The sequence below is a fragment of the Miscanthus floridulus genome, chromosome 9 (assembly GCF_019320115.1).
Source record: "Miscanthus floridulus cultivar M001 chromosome 9, ASM1932011v1, whole genome shotgun sequence".
Lineage (NCBI taxonomy): Eukaryota > Viridiplantae > Streptophyta > Magnoliopsida > Poales > Poaceae > Miscanthus > Miscanthus floridulus.
Window position 1 is genome coordinate 117104632 of NC_089588.1, and position 17905 is coordinate 117122536.

The following is a 17905-nucleotide window of genomic DNA, read 5'->3' on the forward strand; positions in this document are numbered from 1 at the left end:
TACTCTTGACCCAATGCACTAAGAAACCATAAAATCGCCATTGGGGAGAAACCACCAGTTTCTAGGGAGCTCATGTCAGCACTCCCATTGGAGAAAGAAGATAGAGTTGGAAGAGAGAAAGAGAAAATAATTATTACTCATAGAAACCATGGGTTGGAAAGCAGTACTTTTTTTTGTACGGTATCCTATATTATAGAAACTACTAGTTTCTTTCATTGGGACTGCCCTTTACCCTTATCCTATAAAAAAATTATCAAACATTTACAAAATACAATACTAATTAATTAGATTTTATGTCTACCAAATTCAAGGCAAACTGATTGAATAATAATTACCTTGTGCCTGTCTTTATGATTTTTATCAGCGTCAGCTTCGTTGACCTTACTGCCAACGAGTCCCTTAGCTTTATCCTGTCAAAAATTATCAAACATTCACAAAATACATTACTAATTAATTAGATTCTATGTCTATCAAACTCAAGGCAAACCGATTGAATAATAATTACCTTGTGCGTGTATTTACGATTTTTATTAGTGTCAATTTTGGCGACCTTACTGCTAGCGACTCCCTTGCCTTTATCCTGTCAAAAATTATCAAACATTTACAAAATACAATACTAATGAATTAGTAGATTCGATGTCTAGCAAACTCAAGGCAAACAGATTGAATAATAATTACCTTGTGCGTGTCTTTAGGATTTTCATCAGTGTCAATTTCGGCGACCTTGCTGCCAGTGAGTCCCTTACCTTTATCCTCCTGTCAAAAGTCATCAAACGTTTACAAAATACAATAATAATTAATTGGATCCTATGTCTAGTGTATCGAAGGCAAACGGATTGAATAGTAATTACCTTGCGCATGTCTGTTTGACTTTTGTCACAGACAATATTGTTGACCTTGATGCTGAGCTTGGCGCACCTAGATTCAATTTCGAGGGCCACCTCCACCTCCCTATTATCATCTGGAGGGGTCGTAGTTATACGAAGAGTGGTCCAGTTGGTGGCCACCTGTTTGCTGGCATTTCCCTGACTAGGAGTCGGGGTTTTTTTGGCTGTGGCATAACTAAAACCATCTGGCAGATACTCTGGCATCTGACACATATCTGCATTAATTTGAAGGATCAGATGTTGAGGCTTCCCCAGAGAGAACTTCCCCTTCATATTCCGACTGCGGCACCGTATCCCCAGGTACTCCAGACAATTGAAGCTACTGGGGCAATTAAATGCAACAGTACCATTCGTACCAGCATTGGGGCGGTCAGGAAGATCCAGATCCAGGAAGAGACGTATTAAGCCAGAATAGCGTGCCATCTCAGTCAGTCTCCTCTAGAAGGGCAGCAGGAAATCCGAGTCTGAGCCGTTGAGTAATATTTCACTCTCTCTCCATCACATTAAATCTTTAGACACATGCATGAAGTATTAAATATAGATAAAAAAAATAACTAATTACACAGTTTGATTATAAATTACGAGACGAATCTTTTGAGCCTAGTTAGGCCATGATTGGACAATAATTATCAAATACAAACGAAAGTGCTACAGTGCCAAATACTGATTCCTAACCCCAATCTAAACAAGGCCTTATCTTTGACATCAGAGTCGTTCGCCAACTTACTTTTGCCAGCAGAGTTGTACCTCGACTTATTTTCAGCAGAAGATGTGGAATTGGACTTGGCCTTCTCTTGGATGAGTGTGTTGATTAGCCGCAGCAGGTCGGTCCTCATGGCCTCGACACTTCTGGCGTCCACCTGACTGCTCACCGCCTGGAACCAATCCCCTCGCTCCCCGTCCCCAGTGGTCCTTGCCGCCGTCGTTCCACCAGGTGCAGATGGCCCTGGCGATGGCCATGACGTAGATGCCGCAGTCGTAGCCATTGGTCTGCGTCGGCGTGGGCCCCTGGACGAGTGGAACAGTGGCCGAATCACTGCCTTGCCCTTGCAGCAGGGGGCGGAGCACGTTGGAGAGGCGTTCGGCGACGTGGAGGTTGGGCGCGCCGCGGAGGCTGTCATGGTGGACGAAGCGGGGCGCGGAGGGGCTGGTGGCGGTGTCGAGGACGAGGAGCGTCTAGTGGGAGCCGCCCTCGGCGACGGAGGCGTCGGGGTTGTCGTTGACGGGGAGCAGGACGAGGCGGCGGGAGGCGAGGCGGAGCGGGTCGGCGACGGCGGCGACGGAGTCCCGGTCGGGGGGGTTGGAGAGGAGGTAGGTGATGGAGGGCGGGAGCAGGAGGAGGTCGTCGCCCTGGAGGTCGGCAGAGTGGTGGGCGAAGTAGAAGGCGATGATGCGGTCGTCAATGAAGTGGGGCCCGTGGCGAGGTCAGAGCGGATGAGTACCACGTCGCCGTGGCTGACCACCCTCTCCTCTCCCTCCTTGGAGCTGCAGCCGGATGCGGAGGCGGAGTTGTCCCTCGACTTATTTTCAGCAGAGTTGTCCAACAATGGAACCACACTGAAGCCATTCTCGGCCCTCATTCGGAATTTCACGAGACGCTCCACTATTCGTCCCCATGATCTGGGAGAGAGTATGGGAATTATGTCATTGCCACCACCAAAAATAATAAAGAGAACACAGCTCTTTCTCTTTGGCTAATTTCTCCAGTGATCTTAGTAACTCATCTTCAATGTCATTAGGTGTTTTTTAAGTCAGATATATGCCCATTGTCCTCAACTTGGGAAGTTCACCTAGCTTTCTCAAGAATTCCATGTTATGATTGGAGAGACCAATGGTTTGTAGCTCCTCCGACGACTCCATCTCCTCAATTCCATTTGGCAGTGTACACTCTTGATGGACCAACAGACAGGCTAGCCTGTGAAGCTTAGTAACAGCTTCCTCCAGTTTTACGCCTCCAAGTCCTCTTACGTCCATTGTTCGTAAATTCTTGGCGTTTTCAATTCTTGCTAGGCCCTTTATGATATTACGAAAATCTGCAATCGTATCTGAACCGATAGCACCAGTTGTGTTAGGGACGAGATCCATGAAACCTCGTACAAAAGGAGGAGCATCATAACTTTCCAGGCCCTCTTCCAGCTTCAAGTGCTTCAAGTTGGGTTGAAAGGGCTTCCATAGTACTGTACCATCATTTTTGCATTTCTCCAAAACTAACAAACGCAAAACAGAAGAAGACATTTTCTCAGGAAGTTGTCCAGGTCCAGACATGCTGAATGACCGGAGATGAGATGTATCCACTTCCTTCAGATTGATATCACCAGCACCTTCGGTATTTTTGTGAACAGATATGCGACGAACTTTCCCACGTGATTGCCCCGTAGCATTGGGTAGTGTTATAAAATTATATTCAACTGCTTTCCATACTGTAAAATCATGAACGGTGGGGTGCACTTTGTAAGTGCTCGCATCACCATCGTACTTTATTACTGGAGGTAGGATTAAGTTCCTATTTACTAGGTCTCTAAACATCTTCTTCCCATCTGTTTCATCGGCTACCAAACCTTCAGCAACCCATCTACTCACCAAGCATTTCCTATCAATCTCATCATTCGGAAGTAGGCTTAGATATAAAAGGCAGTCTCTTTTGTGGTAAGGAAGATCCACATAACTGTGAGATATGTCCACTCTCATCATCTGAATCTTATTACTGCTATCTAGTCCAAATTTAGTCATGGTGTTGTACAATTCATTCCATTGAATAATGTGTTTCTGATCCTTTATCAGACCAGATACAGCTTTGAGAGCTAGTGGTGAACCGTCACACTTTGCCAATATCCTCTCAATATAATCTGGGGAACTTTGAGGTTTTGAGTGTACCTCCACCAGGAGTAATTTTCTGGAGGAATCTTTCCCAAGTGCTCCCATTTGGTAAACACGAGCCCCCATGGAAGAGCTCAATTCCTCGGCCACGTTATTGTTTCGTGTCGTCACGATTATTCTGCCTCCTTTGTGTTTTTCTCCGCCAAAAGCAGTCATAATACAAGGAAATGGCTTATAATCCCATACATTGTCCAATACCACAAGGAACCTGTTGCATGAAAATCAAGAAGATATGTCAAATAATCTTCGAAACAAAAGAAGCATGTAATAAGCCAAAGGTATGCTTTTTTTTTTTTTTATCAAAAACAGGAGGGGTTCCACCCCCTACTGTGCTTTATCGCAAACTAAAGGTCTGTGTATTAGACAAGAAATTAACATTATGCTTGCAACTCAATTTAACATCAATATAAATGAAAGCACCTAGGTCATTATTCGATTTTGCAATTAATCACAACATGATCAACATAACCGACATGTCTTTTGCAACCTCATTCTTAAGTTATAAGTCATAGTGACGGGGTTTCATTGGAATTCCCTCACTATACGCCAGAAAAGATATTCACAGTAGGGACAAAACACCCCATCACTAAGTGATAATAAAAATAAGAAATATGTGTCTTCTAGGATTCAAACCTAAGACCTCAATGTCCACGTTTCCTCAAGCATTACCATCTGAGCTACAAGACACTTGTGATTATACAATATATACTATTTTTTTAACTACACGAATCTTATCTTGCATACTTGACACTATAAATGATCTCAAATGAAAAAGTTGTTAACTGCAAAAATTGTTGATCTCGTCGAGTACTATAACTTTGTCTTCATTCGACATTGATAACCATCTCAAATCCGATTCAAAAATTTATATTGAATATTTGGACATTAATTTAAACCTTCTCAAATTAAAAAGTTTTCAACTATAAAGTTTCAGATCTCTATAAACTCTACAATTTTTCCTATAAAGTTTATCTTCATCCAACCTAATATGAAAGAGTAATGATTTATTTTTGTGCAAAATGGTCTATCACTTGCGATTTGTGGCCACAAACTAGCAGTGATAGTCCACCTATCACTGATGGTTGTACTGTCACTGCTGGCTGAAGCCACAAACCTGCAGTGATAGACTATCACTGTCAGTTCTAAAGTAACAAGCACTGATTGCCTGTGCTGGCGTAGTGTCTTGCCATTATATTGGTTTTCATGTTTTTGATGCAAAAGATATGTGTGAGGCTTATATCAGTCTAATCGTTCATTGGAATTGAGACACTAACCATAGTATAGGTCTTTGTTTGGCCTTACTATTAAGAGTAAAATACACAGATGGTCCATGAACTTGTCCCGTAGTGTCATCCAGATCTCTAAATTCTTAAAATGCATTTTTAGGTCCTCGTACTTATCTTTGTGTCTCGTCTAGGTCCCAAACTTTCGAAATGTTATTTCTAGGTCCAGTGACTTGTCTCAGTGTGTCATATAATAGGGACTTGAACTTGCTACATTGTGTTAGTTAGGTCTAAATAGACCTGATCTACTCTGCATCATGACCCAGATGCCACAACGGTTAGATCTATGCGTCATTCTTAACCAGGTAGAAATTTAATGGCATCTACCTCTTCCACCTATGGAGCACTAGTTTTGGCCTTGCCACCACCACTACTAATAACATCGTGGTCCTTCATGTGGATGATGATGAAGGAATGGGACGGGGATGGCAAGTTGGCGACTGTAGTGTGATTTCACACTATATTGGAAACCGGGGAGAGCTGGAGATCATGCAACTATAGAGCTAGAAGAGAGAGGGAGAACATGTAGGTGGAGCGCTAGAGAACAACATGTGGGCTAGTTGGAGCTTCTTTGGACCTATATGACACATTGTGACAAATTCGATTGCTAAATATGAAATTTAGAGAGTTTTGAACCTAGATGACACCCCAAGACAAGTTTAGGTATCTAAAAATGCATTTTGAGAGTTCGAGGACTACGAGACAAGTATAAGGACCCCTCGTATATATTTTACTCTACTATAAAAGTGTGAGGGTTGAGTAGCTTGAGAAAGTTGAAGTCTGGCGAGTGGATGCAATGATGCACGTTCATGAGTTCTATATATCGGTAGCTCAAACAAAACCTACAGATGACAATAATCAAATTGAATATGAAAATCAAAGAAATTGAATTAAACGAGATTAAATGAAAAAACTGTTCATCGGATGAATAGGCTGATCTTGCAAATTAATTGGTGATTATAGTCTGGTGCACTATTAAGAATTCTAAGATCAGACTGAGCCATCAATACACAGGTGATAAAGTTCATTACAAATGATCATTCAATGGAGCCATTGGGCAGGATCTGTGGAGTAATTGTAAATATTAGCACCAAAGAAATTATCCAAGTAACTCTGAACCATTTGCTTATCATGAGTTAAAGTTGAATAGGTTGTCTGTTGATGCAAAGAATAGTGACACCAAATTAATTGATAATTTCTCATTGGCTGTAGGAAAACTAGTTAACGTGGTCCATCGATTTGTCCGATCACGGATTTCATCATGCACCGAACGATCTCTACCTCTGATATTGGCATAGTTTCTTTGCAATGTTTAGCTTCCAGTTGTTTCTTATATATAGTAGTTTCATTGCACATATGGGAGTGATTTGGCTTCTTAAATGAAAATTAAAGACTCCAACAGTGTGTAAGGAGCATCAAGTGTCCAATCACTCTTCTCATCTGGGCTAGGCAGGTCTAACGACAATTCTAGCTTATTCCTCCTCAGCAGTTTTTTGGAAGCCAAATGAAAGATTTTGTGGGTTTGGTATCTAGCAGTCCAAAGCCCAGAGCGAAGAGAGCACTTAGTCCTTGTATATGGAACAAGGAGAGAGGCAGTAGCCCTGCACCTCGACATGTAACCGGTGAGGGGAGAAGCAGCAGTGTCATCGAATGGGAGAGAGGGATCGAGAAGGAACAGAGGGCTAGGATAGGTATAGAGAGGGAGGGGAGGCACCGGAGACGGAGAGGGTACCGCCAGTCCTATGGTCTGAACTTAAGGCTGTGTTTGGTTGAACTTCTCAAAAGTGCTTCTGCTGCCAAAAAGCAGAAAGCAAATCAAACAGGTAAAATCTGAAGTAGCTTTTCACTACAAGGAATCTTAAGATCTATGACGGCCTGTTATCATCATAAATTCTGGTATATTTGTCATAGCAGTTGTATTTATGACGACTGCATGAGAAGAACCATTCGTCAAAGATCATGAGTGGTAAATCTTGTTTAATGACGATTACATATTTTTTCATCATAATTTTTAATGACGACCTGATTAAAGAGTCGTCACTGCTGGGCTGCCCAGGCGTGCACGCGCCTGTTGGCCCAAGTGTGCGCAGGCCTACTGGGCTGCCCCCGCGTGGAGCACACGGTGCAAGCCTATACACAATAATTTAATAAATTATCAATTACATGCTGGTATATACACAATTGACTATGGGACCAGCTATCTAATTTATGTTAAAATTTAAATAAAAATTATGGCAAACTAATATTGTCAATAATTTATGACAACTTCAAAGTAGTATGTTATGACGCAACATAGATCATCATAAACAAACTACTTCTCTAGGTTATGACGATTTTGATTGTGTCTTAATGACGAACACATAATTTTCGTCAGAAAGTTGTTCTCCTCCTGAAAGTCGTCATAAAACAGAATGACTTATTGACGATTTGTCTCATCGTCACAAAAAAATTGTCATAGATCATAAGATTTCTTGTAGTGTTTTTAGAAGCAGTTGCTTTCGTGTAAAAGCCACCTTGGACCCTGCTTTTGGCTTATGGCTTTCTGCTTTTCGAAATGCATGGGAACAAAGAGTTGTCTCACAGCTATTTCAAGGGAGATAGAGAGAGGGGCAGGTTTTATACTTCAACCAAACAACTTACAACTTGTCCATAGTTGATAGCTCACAACATTTTTTTCATAGCTCATTACTCACAACAGCTTTTCACAGCTCACAGCTAAACCAAACAGACCCTACTAGGTCATTTTAGTGAGAGCTGTTGAAGTTGGGCAATAGGTCTTAACTAGATTTAATTTTATTTCCGGGTCTAGACCCTACATCATTGCCAACACATATTAAAATTTGACATAGACACTATCACTACATGTTCTTAATAATAACCGGCACTGATAATAAATCAGCACTGCCCATTTTAAACAACCGGCAGTGATGTAGGTAGCAGAGTTTGCTGGTTTTTAATAGTGCTAGTCACCATTGTTCCCACCTTGCCTAGACCTATGGCCTCAATCTAGATGGACTCTGAGGCATTCTTAGCAGATTATGGCTTGAGGTCTCAATCTTGTGGACAAGTGATAGGCACATCCTTTTACTTGGGCATATTCTACAAATGTTGACATTGTTACCACGACCACAAAAAGAAGATTTTAGAAGATAGCTCTTTTTATTTTTAGGGGCGGTAAAAAATTGTGCATGTCTCCCAAAATAGCTAGTCATTTTCGGAGTGTACAATTTATTTTCTAAGGTTGTTTGAGAATACCTATTGCTATTTTCAGAGACAAGGCAGGCCCCTTAAGAGGTCTACCTCAAGATGAAGGCCATGATCAGCCAAATAACTCAAGCCTAGAACTAGCCATAGACTTAAAATTCTCCGCCCGGTGGCCCTCCCTCCACTCGCTCTCCCTCTCTCCCCACCCAATAGCGCAACGCTGACCCTCTCCCAACTCTCTCTCGCTCTCTCAACCCACCCATTAGCCGATGGCCCCCTCTTCCTCGGCGCCATTATCTACACTGGCATTGCCTCTCCCTCCCCTGCACCAGGGGCTAGATCTGGTGAGGACAGAGTAAATTTTTGTGGCCCCAATGCCTCGATCTCTTGGATGGCGCAGAAGAGCCAGAGGCCTTGGGCGAGGTAGGTGTTGAAGCAAGCCGAGGATGGATGGATGCATTGCCGGGGCTCTAAGCACATTGGTCCCCATTGGCGTCCCCGATCAAGGGTAGTGAAGATGTAGTCGACATCCTTGATCTTCAAGATCTAAGCACCATCCTCTTCCCCGTCTATTTCATTAGATCTAGTGCCCTCTCACTTTGTTGAGCTCATCGAGATGTAGGGCAACGAGATCTAGGTGCTCGACCTAGCGCTAGCCGCGGCGAGCTGCAATTCATCAAGTTCGATCGATCATGCTCACACACACAGAGGATGCAAATCCATCTCATGCTCACTCGTTTGCACGGTCACTGCGGGCAGTGCATCTGGCATGGGCGGCGCCACTATAAGGTAAGTCTCTGATCCCATCTCTCCATCTTCCTCTTGTCTACATGCCACTCGTTGTCTCTACCTCACCCTTTTCCATATTAGTGGCATCCTCTATGAAGTGGGGGCACGGATGAGGATGACGGTAGTGGCAGCACGTGACAGGGCGGGCGGGACAGGGCTCCGACAGCGGTTGGCAGGCTTATCATGGGCTTAGAGGGGACTCATCATGGGGCCATAGAGGGCTCAGAGACGAGCTTGGATGGGGCTCGTCATGGGCTTAGAGAGGGCTCGGAGGGGCCTCGTCAAATGAGCTCAGTGAGGGCTTGGAGATGGGCCTGGAGGGGGCTGAATTTTTATTTTTATTTTTTGATTTACACAGGCAGGCATTCACTACGTAAAAAATGATTTTTAGCAATGGTTCGATTTTTTTATAGGGGCGGCTGGTGATGGAGCCGCCCCTACAGTGGCGTGCTCGGGTGCCTAGGCACCAGCCGCCCCTACAAATGGAACAGCAGGGGCGGCTGGTGTTACGAGCCGCCCCTACAAATGGGGTCTGATTTGTAGGGGCGGCTCAATCACCAGCCGCCCCTGGAAATGCTATTTGTGGGGGCGGCTGGTGATTGAGCCGCCCGTACAAATGGCCCCATATTTATAGCTCCGATTTGTAGGGGCGGCTCAATCACCAGCCGCCCCTACTAATGCCCCCCATATAAAACAGATGCAACACCTTCTTCCTCCTCGGGTCACTCACTCCAACCCGTGAAAGAAAGGTGGGGAGGCCTTGGGCACCTCTCAAAAATTGCTCTACTAAGGGGGGAAGGTTTTGGTCTCAAATCCTTTGGTGGAGAGGTTGTAGAAGGTAAGAAAATGCTATTCCATACTTTTTTTGAAGTTTTAATGGTTGGTTAGTGAGTAATTAGAGTTTTGTTTTTCTCTCTCTTCTATGGTGCTTGAGCTATTTATGAAGCAAATTAGACCCAACTTTTAAATGTACTAGGGTAAATTAGGGAGGAGAACAAGATCATACCCTTATTTGGTCCATGTTTCTTGATTTTAGTGAACAATTACTTAGTTTTATGGATGTTTCATGTGTATGTGGATCTAGATCTAGGGTTTGGTTTTTTTATTAATTTCATTTTTGTAAATTTATGTTTGATGAAATTGGACTAGGGTTTGTATGAAAGATATTGGGTAAAGTATAATTGTTGCTAATTGTTGTCTTTGAAATTATTTATTGTAATCAATAAATATGTATTTTAATTATTTATGGATAAATGGGCCGTTAATTAATTTTCTTTTACCATGGTGTGTTTGTATGCTTCATGTAATTATATTAGATTTATATTCATATATATCTGAAGTATATACAATTATTCTCAAGTAATTATTAATTTGTTTCATTTTTATATATATCTGAATAAGTAGTCCTTTAATGTTTGTTTTGTTGTTGTTGTAAAACATGGAGTACAGGAACTCTTGGATGTATGGTTCGTTAAGGTTCAAGGCAGGTTTTCGTGAAGAGGTGGATAAATTTATTGAAGCCGCAAAGAAGCATGCAACGACATTGAAAGAGAATAAGGATACAATTATTTGCCCATGTAAAGATTGCAAGAACCGTATGGCATGGACAGATGTGACTATCATCATATCACATCTGATTATGCGAGGATTTGTTGAGGACTACACAGTGTGGATTCATCATGGTGAAACGGTTATTGTTAACGACGAGGATGAGGAGGAATACGACGACGAAACCATAGAATCCCTATCCCAATATTCAGCAGAGCTTGATGCACGAATGGATTTCGAGTTTGGCAATGAACAAGGTGGTGATGCTGGTGGTTGGGATGGTAACGACGAAGGTGGTGCCAATAATGATGGTGGAGCATGTGTCGGGGATGAAGATGATTTGGAGGACATGATTCGAGCCCTTGGACCAGAGATTTTACTAAATAGCCTGAAAGGTCTAGAAATTTTGGAAAGGGTGACAAAAGCATCGAAGGAGATTGTATATGGTGTTGAAAAAGGTTTTCCGACACATTGGACATTGCTACGTTTTGTGCTTGAGCTGCTCATCTTGAAGGCTAAGTACGGCTGGTCAGACTGTAGTTTCAATGATCTATTGCATCTCCTGTCATGGGTGCTGCCACAACCAAACTCAGTTCCCACCAACACATACCAAGCGAAGAAGGTCATAAGTCCATTGACAATGGGGGTTGAAAAACCCATGCATGCCCCCAACCACTGTATACTTTTTCATGGCGAAACGTTCAAGTCACTGGATAAATGTCCCCGGTGTGGGGCTAGCCGGTACAAGAACAATGACCTTTACGGTGGGGACGAATCCTCCACGGGGAAAAAGAGGAATAAGAAGGGTATCAAAAAGGTGGTACAAGAATCTCAGCCCCTAGAGGACACTCCATTAGGCAACGATGCAAAGCAGAGAAGAATTCCTGCCCTGGTAATGTGGTACCTGCCAGTGACCGACCGCTTGAGATGTATCTCCCTAAACCCTAAAGAAGACGCACTCATGACATGGTGGGATGATGAGCGCAAGGTGGATGATGATAAGATTGCACACCTGGCTGATTGTAGTTAGTGGCAAAGGTTTGATGAGAAGCACAAAGAATTCAGCGATGACCCAAGGAATGTACGGTTTGGCTTGAGCACCGATGGAATGAATCCCTTCAATGAGAGGATGAGCGACCACAGCACATGGCTAGTGATCTTGACCATGTACAACATCCCAACATGGCTGTGTCAAAAGAGAAAGTACCTTCTCCTCACTATTGTTATTTCTGGCCCTAAACAACCAGGCATTGATATAGACGTGTTCCTCGAGCCCTTGATGCAAGAAATAGAGAGGCTATGGAGGCATGGGGAGCAGATGTACGATGCGTTCCGAAAGGAGGACTTCATATGTAGAGCAATAATATTTGTTACTACCAATGATTACCCCACGTTGTTTGCTTTGTCTGGACAAATCAAAGGGAAGACGGGATGCTTGGTTTGCTTGGATGGTACTACATGGGTGTACCTGGATGCATCCAAGAAGATAGTTTACCTAAGGAACCGATGCTTCTTAAAGATAAGTCACTAGTACCGCAGCAAATTGTTCTTTAGATTTTATGACAATGCCCCGGAGATTGAACCCCCTCTGGAGAGACGTCATAACGGAGAACACGTGTACAGAATGGTGAAAAACATACGCGTCGTCTATGGAAAGAAGAATCCGAATGGGACGAACAGAGATAGAAACACACCTCCTGTCGAAGGCATACCTTTTAAGAAACAATCGATCTTTTTTCAGTATCTGCCTTATTGGCTAGACTTGGAGGTCCCCCGTGCCATTGATGCTATGCACGTGCAGAAGAATGTCTTTGAGAGTCTCATTGCTACCTTGATGGACACAGGCAAGTCAAAGGATGGTCTGAAAGCACAGAAAGACATGGTGCAGCTAAACATGATGCCACAGCTTCACCCGGTACCTGAGGCTAATGGAAAATACACTCTGCCCACGGCGTGCTTCAACCTAACACCAGACGAGAAGAGAGCTATATGCACTTTCCAAAGAGGGATCAAAGTCCCGACTGGGTTTTCAGCAAATGCGAAGAAGCTAGTGTCGATGAAGGACTTGTCAATAACACACTGCAAGGCTCATGATTGCCATGTGATGCTGACAGTATTTCTACCTATTGCAATCAGGGCTATAAAGCCAGAGTTCTTGAAAATGGCCATCACCCGCATGTGCTACTTCTTTTTGAAGATCTCACAGAAGACGATTGGCAAGGAAGAGCTGAGTGACCTACATGAATTTGTGGTGGAGACACAAAACCAACTGGAGATGTGTTTACCTCCTACTTTTTTTGATATAATGCCACATCTCATGATTCACATGGTTCATCAAATATAGGCGCTTGGCCCTTGCTACTTGCATGAAATGTGGTCCTATGAGCGGTTCATGTTGGTTCTAAGTCGATACGTGCATAATCGAGCATACCCAGAGGGCTCCATGATAGAGGGTTACAGTACTGAAGAAGTCGTCGAGTGCTGTCAAGAGTACCTAAAAGTACAGAAAGGGATTGGTAAACCCGATTCTCGTCACAAGGGTAGGCTGGCTGGGAAGGGCACCAGTGGTAGAAAAGTGTTCATCGGCCATGATTACAAAGAGGTGAGTCGGCGCATTATAGTGTCTTGCAGAGTACACAACTGATGCAACCGTATATTGATGAACCAAAACATTATGGCGGAGAGAAATGGCCGTTCGGATGATTGGGTCATGAAACAACACAAGCAACGACTAACTACATGGTTGAAGGACCAAAACATACTACCTAGAGAAACCATAGACTCTATTACCATCAGTAGGTTGGCGGAGGGGCCATCGAGATAAGTGACATCTTGGAATGCTTATGACATCAATGGGTATACGTACTATACCCACGCAAAGGATAGTAAATATGTGAACCAAAACAGCGGCGTTCGAATAGAGGCTCTCGATGGATTAGGGAGAAAGATCCAATACTTTGGCATCAGTGAAGAGATATGGGAACTTGACTATGGAAGAGATATAACGGTGGCCCTGTTTCGATGCCGCTGGATCAAACAACACCAACTGAACGAGATCGGATTAAGAGTCATGGACCTCGAGAATCTAGGCTACCAAGATGACCCTTGGGTGCTCGCTTCACGTGTCGCACAAGTTTTCTATATGTCTGACCCACAAAGTAACCTCCCCCGAAGAAGAAGACAAAGCACGTGGTTGCCTCCGGGAAACAACACATTATTGGAGTTGATGGCGTGGACGATGTTGAAGCTTACAATAACTACGATGAGATGCCGTTATTCACAGACTTTCCTAAGAAGATCAGTGTTGTGGAAAAGAACCTCCCCAAAGACATATTGCCATGGGAACGAAAAGGTGTCAAGGGGAAAGTCGTTACAGCGGGCTAGCTAGTTGTTTAACGTGGAATGTTTATGTAAATGTGTGTTTGTAAGACTTCATTTATGGATGCATGTGAGACTATATATTTATGTACGTGTGTAAGACTACATTTTTTCTATGTGTGTGAGACTACATTTATGCATGTGTGTGAGACTACCCTTTGCAACATCCAGATGACTCTATTTGAACACCCACTCTATTACTACTAAAACTTTATGAAATCACTTAACACTTTATGAAATGAAGAAATGACCAAAATATTGTTTTGACTAAAATTGTTTATATATATATATATATATATATATATATATTTCTTCATATACACAATTTTTGTGCATATACACAATTTTTGTGCATATACATAATTTTTTTATAATACTTTGTGTTTTTATGATATAAAAAATATAGAAATTACAATTTAAAAAAATGGAAAATATTTGTAGGGGCGGCTAGATCAGGAACCGCCCCTACAAATGCATTTGTAGGGGCGGCTGGATCAGGAACCGCCCCTAGAAATAGGAGGGAGTATTAATAGGACGGCGCACGGGAGTGATGTCGTCTGGGCGCTGTCTTCTTCCACCGACGACGTCGTCAGGCTGCCCAAGCGCCTAGGGTTTCCGCCGCCGCCCCCACTGCCGGTCCCGCGCCCGCGCCCGCCCACACCAGCCCCCGGCGCTCGGCGTCCCGCACCCGGCCCCCATCGCCCACCCCCGCAGCCGCCGCCCCCAACTCACCTCCCCCAACTACTCCTTGATGGCTGCTCACCTCGCCGCTGGAGTCGACGAGGCCTGAAGCGAGCGCTCGAGCCGGATCTGCGACCTCATCCGCGCAAGGGCGCGCCAGGCAGGAGACCTCAAGATCGACGACGAACTGGGTTCGTCTCAGATGGCGCGAGCAAGGACGATCTAGTGAGGTACGGATCGGCGGTGAAGAGGCCTGGTCCACGGCTAAACACAGAGGAAAGCTTCGTGCGATGTTCCTTTTGTTTTATGTGAATGACTTATGATTTCTTCGGCACATGATACTCACTGAAAGTATCATCATGAGGGAACAAATTAAGAAACTAGCACATATGTATGTTGAAAATGGCAAAATTACAAAGCCACCTCGGGTTGCTGCGCGATGAAACTGTGAAGGAATGGGGAGCAGTTTCGGTGGAGGTTTTTCCCATGGACTAGCAGGCTCGTACGTTGCTACGGCAAAAATTTAAACACATTAAGAGTAGTTACGAGCCTAAAAAATTTTCAACTCAATAAGAATAAGAAAAAAAGTGTTTTCAACTCAATAAGACTAAGAAAAAAAAAGTGTTTTCAACTCAATAGAATAAGAAAAAAAAAGTGAGTTGAAATCAACGGACAAATAATTAGTACAAACTTGTCTTTTTGCTTGATTGCATATACAGACAACACAACTCTTGCACAAAGAATCGACTCAACCATTTAGAACCAGCCCATGATTTAGAAGACTAACTAACAAATAACTCGGTACAATATTAGGCCTTAAATCAACAGCTATGATGAAAGCACCAAAAAAATATATTTATTCAAATTAGACAATAATTTTGGTAGAGAAAAAATAGAAATCAATGTATGTGAATGCTAGCGAGTAGAGCCCCTCTGCTATTTGGTTCTCTTAAACAGCTCACAAAATAAGTATCCTCTGCCTCTTGGATAATGAGCTTCCTCTTGCTGGTCCAGAGCCAAAGGTAGAACGCATAATGCAAAAATAACACTAAAGGTTAAAATATTACACAAATAAGTTAAAGGAAAATGCTCCAGTATAGCACTTTTCATCTGCTTGAAGTTCAAATTAGCATTCATGTTTGTAGCTGCCGATTCCTGGCTTGGAAGTGGCTCCAGAATTCCTGTTGGATCAGATAGCCTGAACAAAAAAAAAAGAGGAGATTGAATCAATGTAATTGTCTGAAGACATAGCTCCTATATCAGTTGTAGCCATCATTAAATCAATGATCAATGCATTTTTGACTTTTTTAGTACTAATGCAATACCTACATGAGTGAGGGAGGGAGGGAGGGATTGGGTTCTTTCAGATGCAATCTAATACTTGATGGCAATAAAGGGATGGCTGGTAGGAAAGGAAGCAGGAGCTCCTTCTGGTGCCTGACAGGCAAGCACTTGCATTTTTAGGGGACATGGCACATGTGTAGTATAAACATGACTCCGGATAATCCAATTTGCACCTTAGACTCTTGTTCATGGACATCATATATCATTGGTAAAAATGACTAATCCGAACTTAACTCAAGAATAATCCAAGCAATTCTAACATGAGTAGTTGACTATATTAAGGAAAATACACCCAGGAATATACTAAATGCATGTGTATATTTAGGTCAGCAGAATCAGAATGTTGATTCTATAGTTTCCTAAAACTGCGATATCCAGGCAGGCCTGAGACCTTTTGTGATTTATTAAAACATATTAAGGTAAACATTATTTTTCTTGGTACATTGAAGCCGATTGAGTCGTGGTAGGACCTTTTGGCTCCTTGCACTCCTTCCACTGTACATGAGTACATAGAGATTTTTTAGAATGGTAAAGATCTCTGAGATTTGTGTTCAGCTTCTAAATTCACATATGTTTCATAAGAAACTAAAGCCTACAGTAGGTAGGTTACAAAATTGATGTCAAACGAGGAAAAATGTGAGTGCCTGTTCTTATGTCTGAGAACTAAGTTATTCTTTTTTTTTCATTCACAACAGTGAAAAAAGACCATGTTAACAGAATTTCAAGTTTTATTCTTACTCCTTATTCTAAATTGATCCGGTCCACTTACTTTTGGAAACTTCGCATGGTCTTTTAGTTTATGTGACATGTCTGTTGTATGGACTCACAACATCTGTCCTGTTCTAAATAACCTGGGCATTTTATGTTTTCTCTTTTTACCATCTATGAAATGTATGATGCTGTTGATTAGTCATTCCTAGCCCTTGTTAATTTCGATCATTCATGTGCTGATACCTTAACACAAAGTACCACTATAAACATTGATACAGTAGTGTGACTGGTATTCAGCAGAATGTGGTTTTGAATCTGAGTGCCTGTTCTAACAATATTGCCTTTTGTCATGATTTGTCCTTTTGGGTTTTAGTGTGGCTTGTACAGTTCATGATTACACGCTGACCATGTTCAGTGATTTTTTTTTTGGTGTTGGGCAATGCTCTTACATACTGAAGTGTTTGAAAAATAAGTGGCAATAATGATTATAGATATGTTAATCCATTACAGTGCAGCCCGATGAAATACAAATGTTTTAGTTTAGTTTTAAGCATATCTTTTTCTGTTAAAAAAGAAGTATATAGTTTTTTGGACTATATATTTTTAGCCCTTTATAATGACATTTATGGCATTAATCTAGCTATAGACCATGCAGTTCTATCACTAGTGATATGGTTTGGCTTGTGAAGTCTCCATATATAGGTATGTCAGTATGTGTAAGTTTGTATGAATTGAATATACTAGGTCTGCAACCATATACAAACATATTAGGAGTCCTCCTTATTTAAAGACATCTTTTTGCACTGCCATTTTTATATAGATACAACTTGGAGACATTATGACATAATTACATCCAGCCATTTTTATATAGCTCTATCTATTTTTGTATTGGTCCCGCCTATTTTGTCACTCTATACCTTTTTGGTACTTTTAAGTACTTTGACATTGATACCTGTTATTTTTGCACTGTTTGCTTTCTGGGGATAGATGGTCCTTATTTTTTTCAACCACTATAAAGTCCTTCAAATCTTTCTCGAATGGAACTATGACTAAAACGCCCTAGTTTATTAGATACAAGTATAATAATTCAACTAAAACATATTAGATACAAGTATAATAATTACTTTAGAAAGTATCTAAAGTCCTCTTTGCACAAGCCATCCACCTCGGCACTCTCCCCATCCAGGACTGCTGCTGCCCTTG

The 17905-nt window shown here is 42.3% G+C and overlaps 1 protein-coding gene and 1 pseudogene across 1 annotated transcript; both read right to left on the reverse strand.

The window, feature by feature from the left end:
* Nucleotides 1–1385: 1385 nt before the first annotated feature.
* Nucleotides 1386–2467, reverse strand: LOC136480684 (NEDD8-specific protease 1-like; annotated as a pseudogene).
* A 166-nt stretch (nt 2468–2633) lies between these two features.
* LOC136480685 (disease resistance protein RGA5-like) lies at nt 2634–3830 on the reverse strand. The gene has a single exon (XM_066478159.1). The coding sequence runs from the start codon at nt 3828–3830 to the stop codon at nt 2634–2636; it is 1197 nt and encodes a 398-aa protein (XP_066334256.1).
* Nucleotides 3831–17905: the final 14075 nt, after the last annotated feature.

Coding starts and splice junctions, on each gene's coding strand:
- LOC136480685 (XM_066478159.1), bottom strand. CDS start 3,830: ATGGGGGCTCGTGTTTACCAAATGGGAGCACTTGGGAAAGATTCCTCC.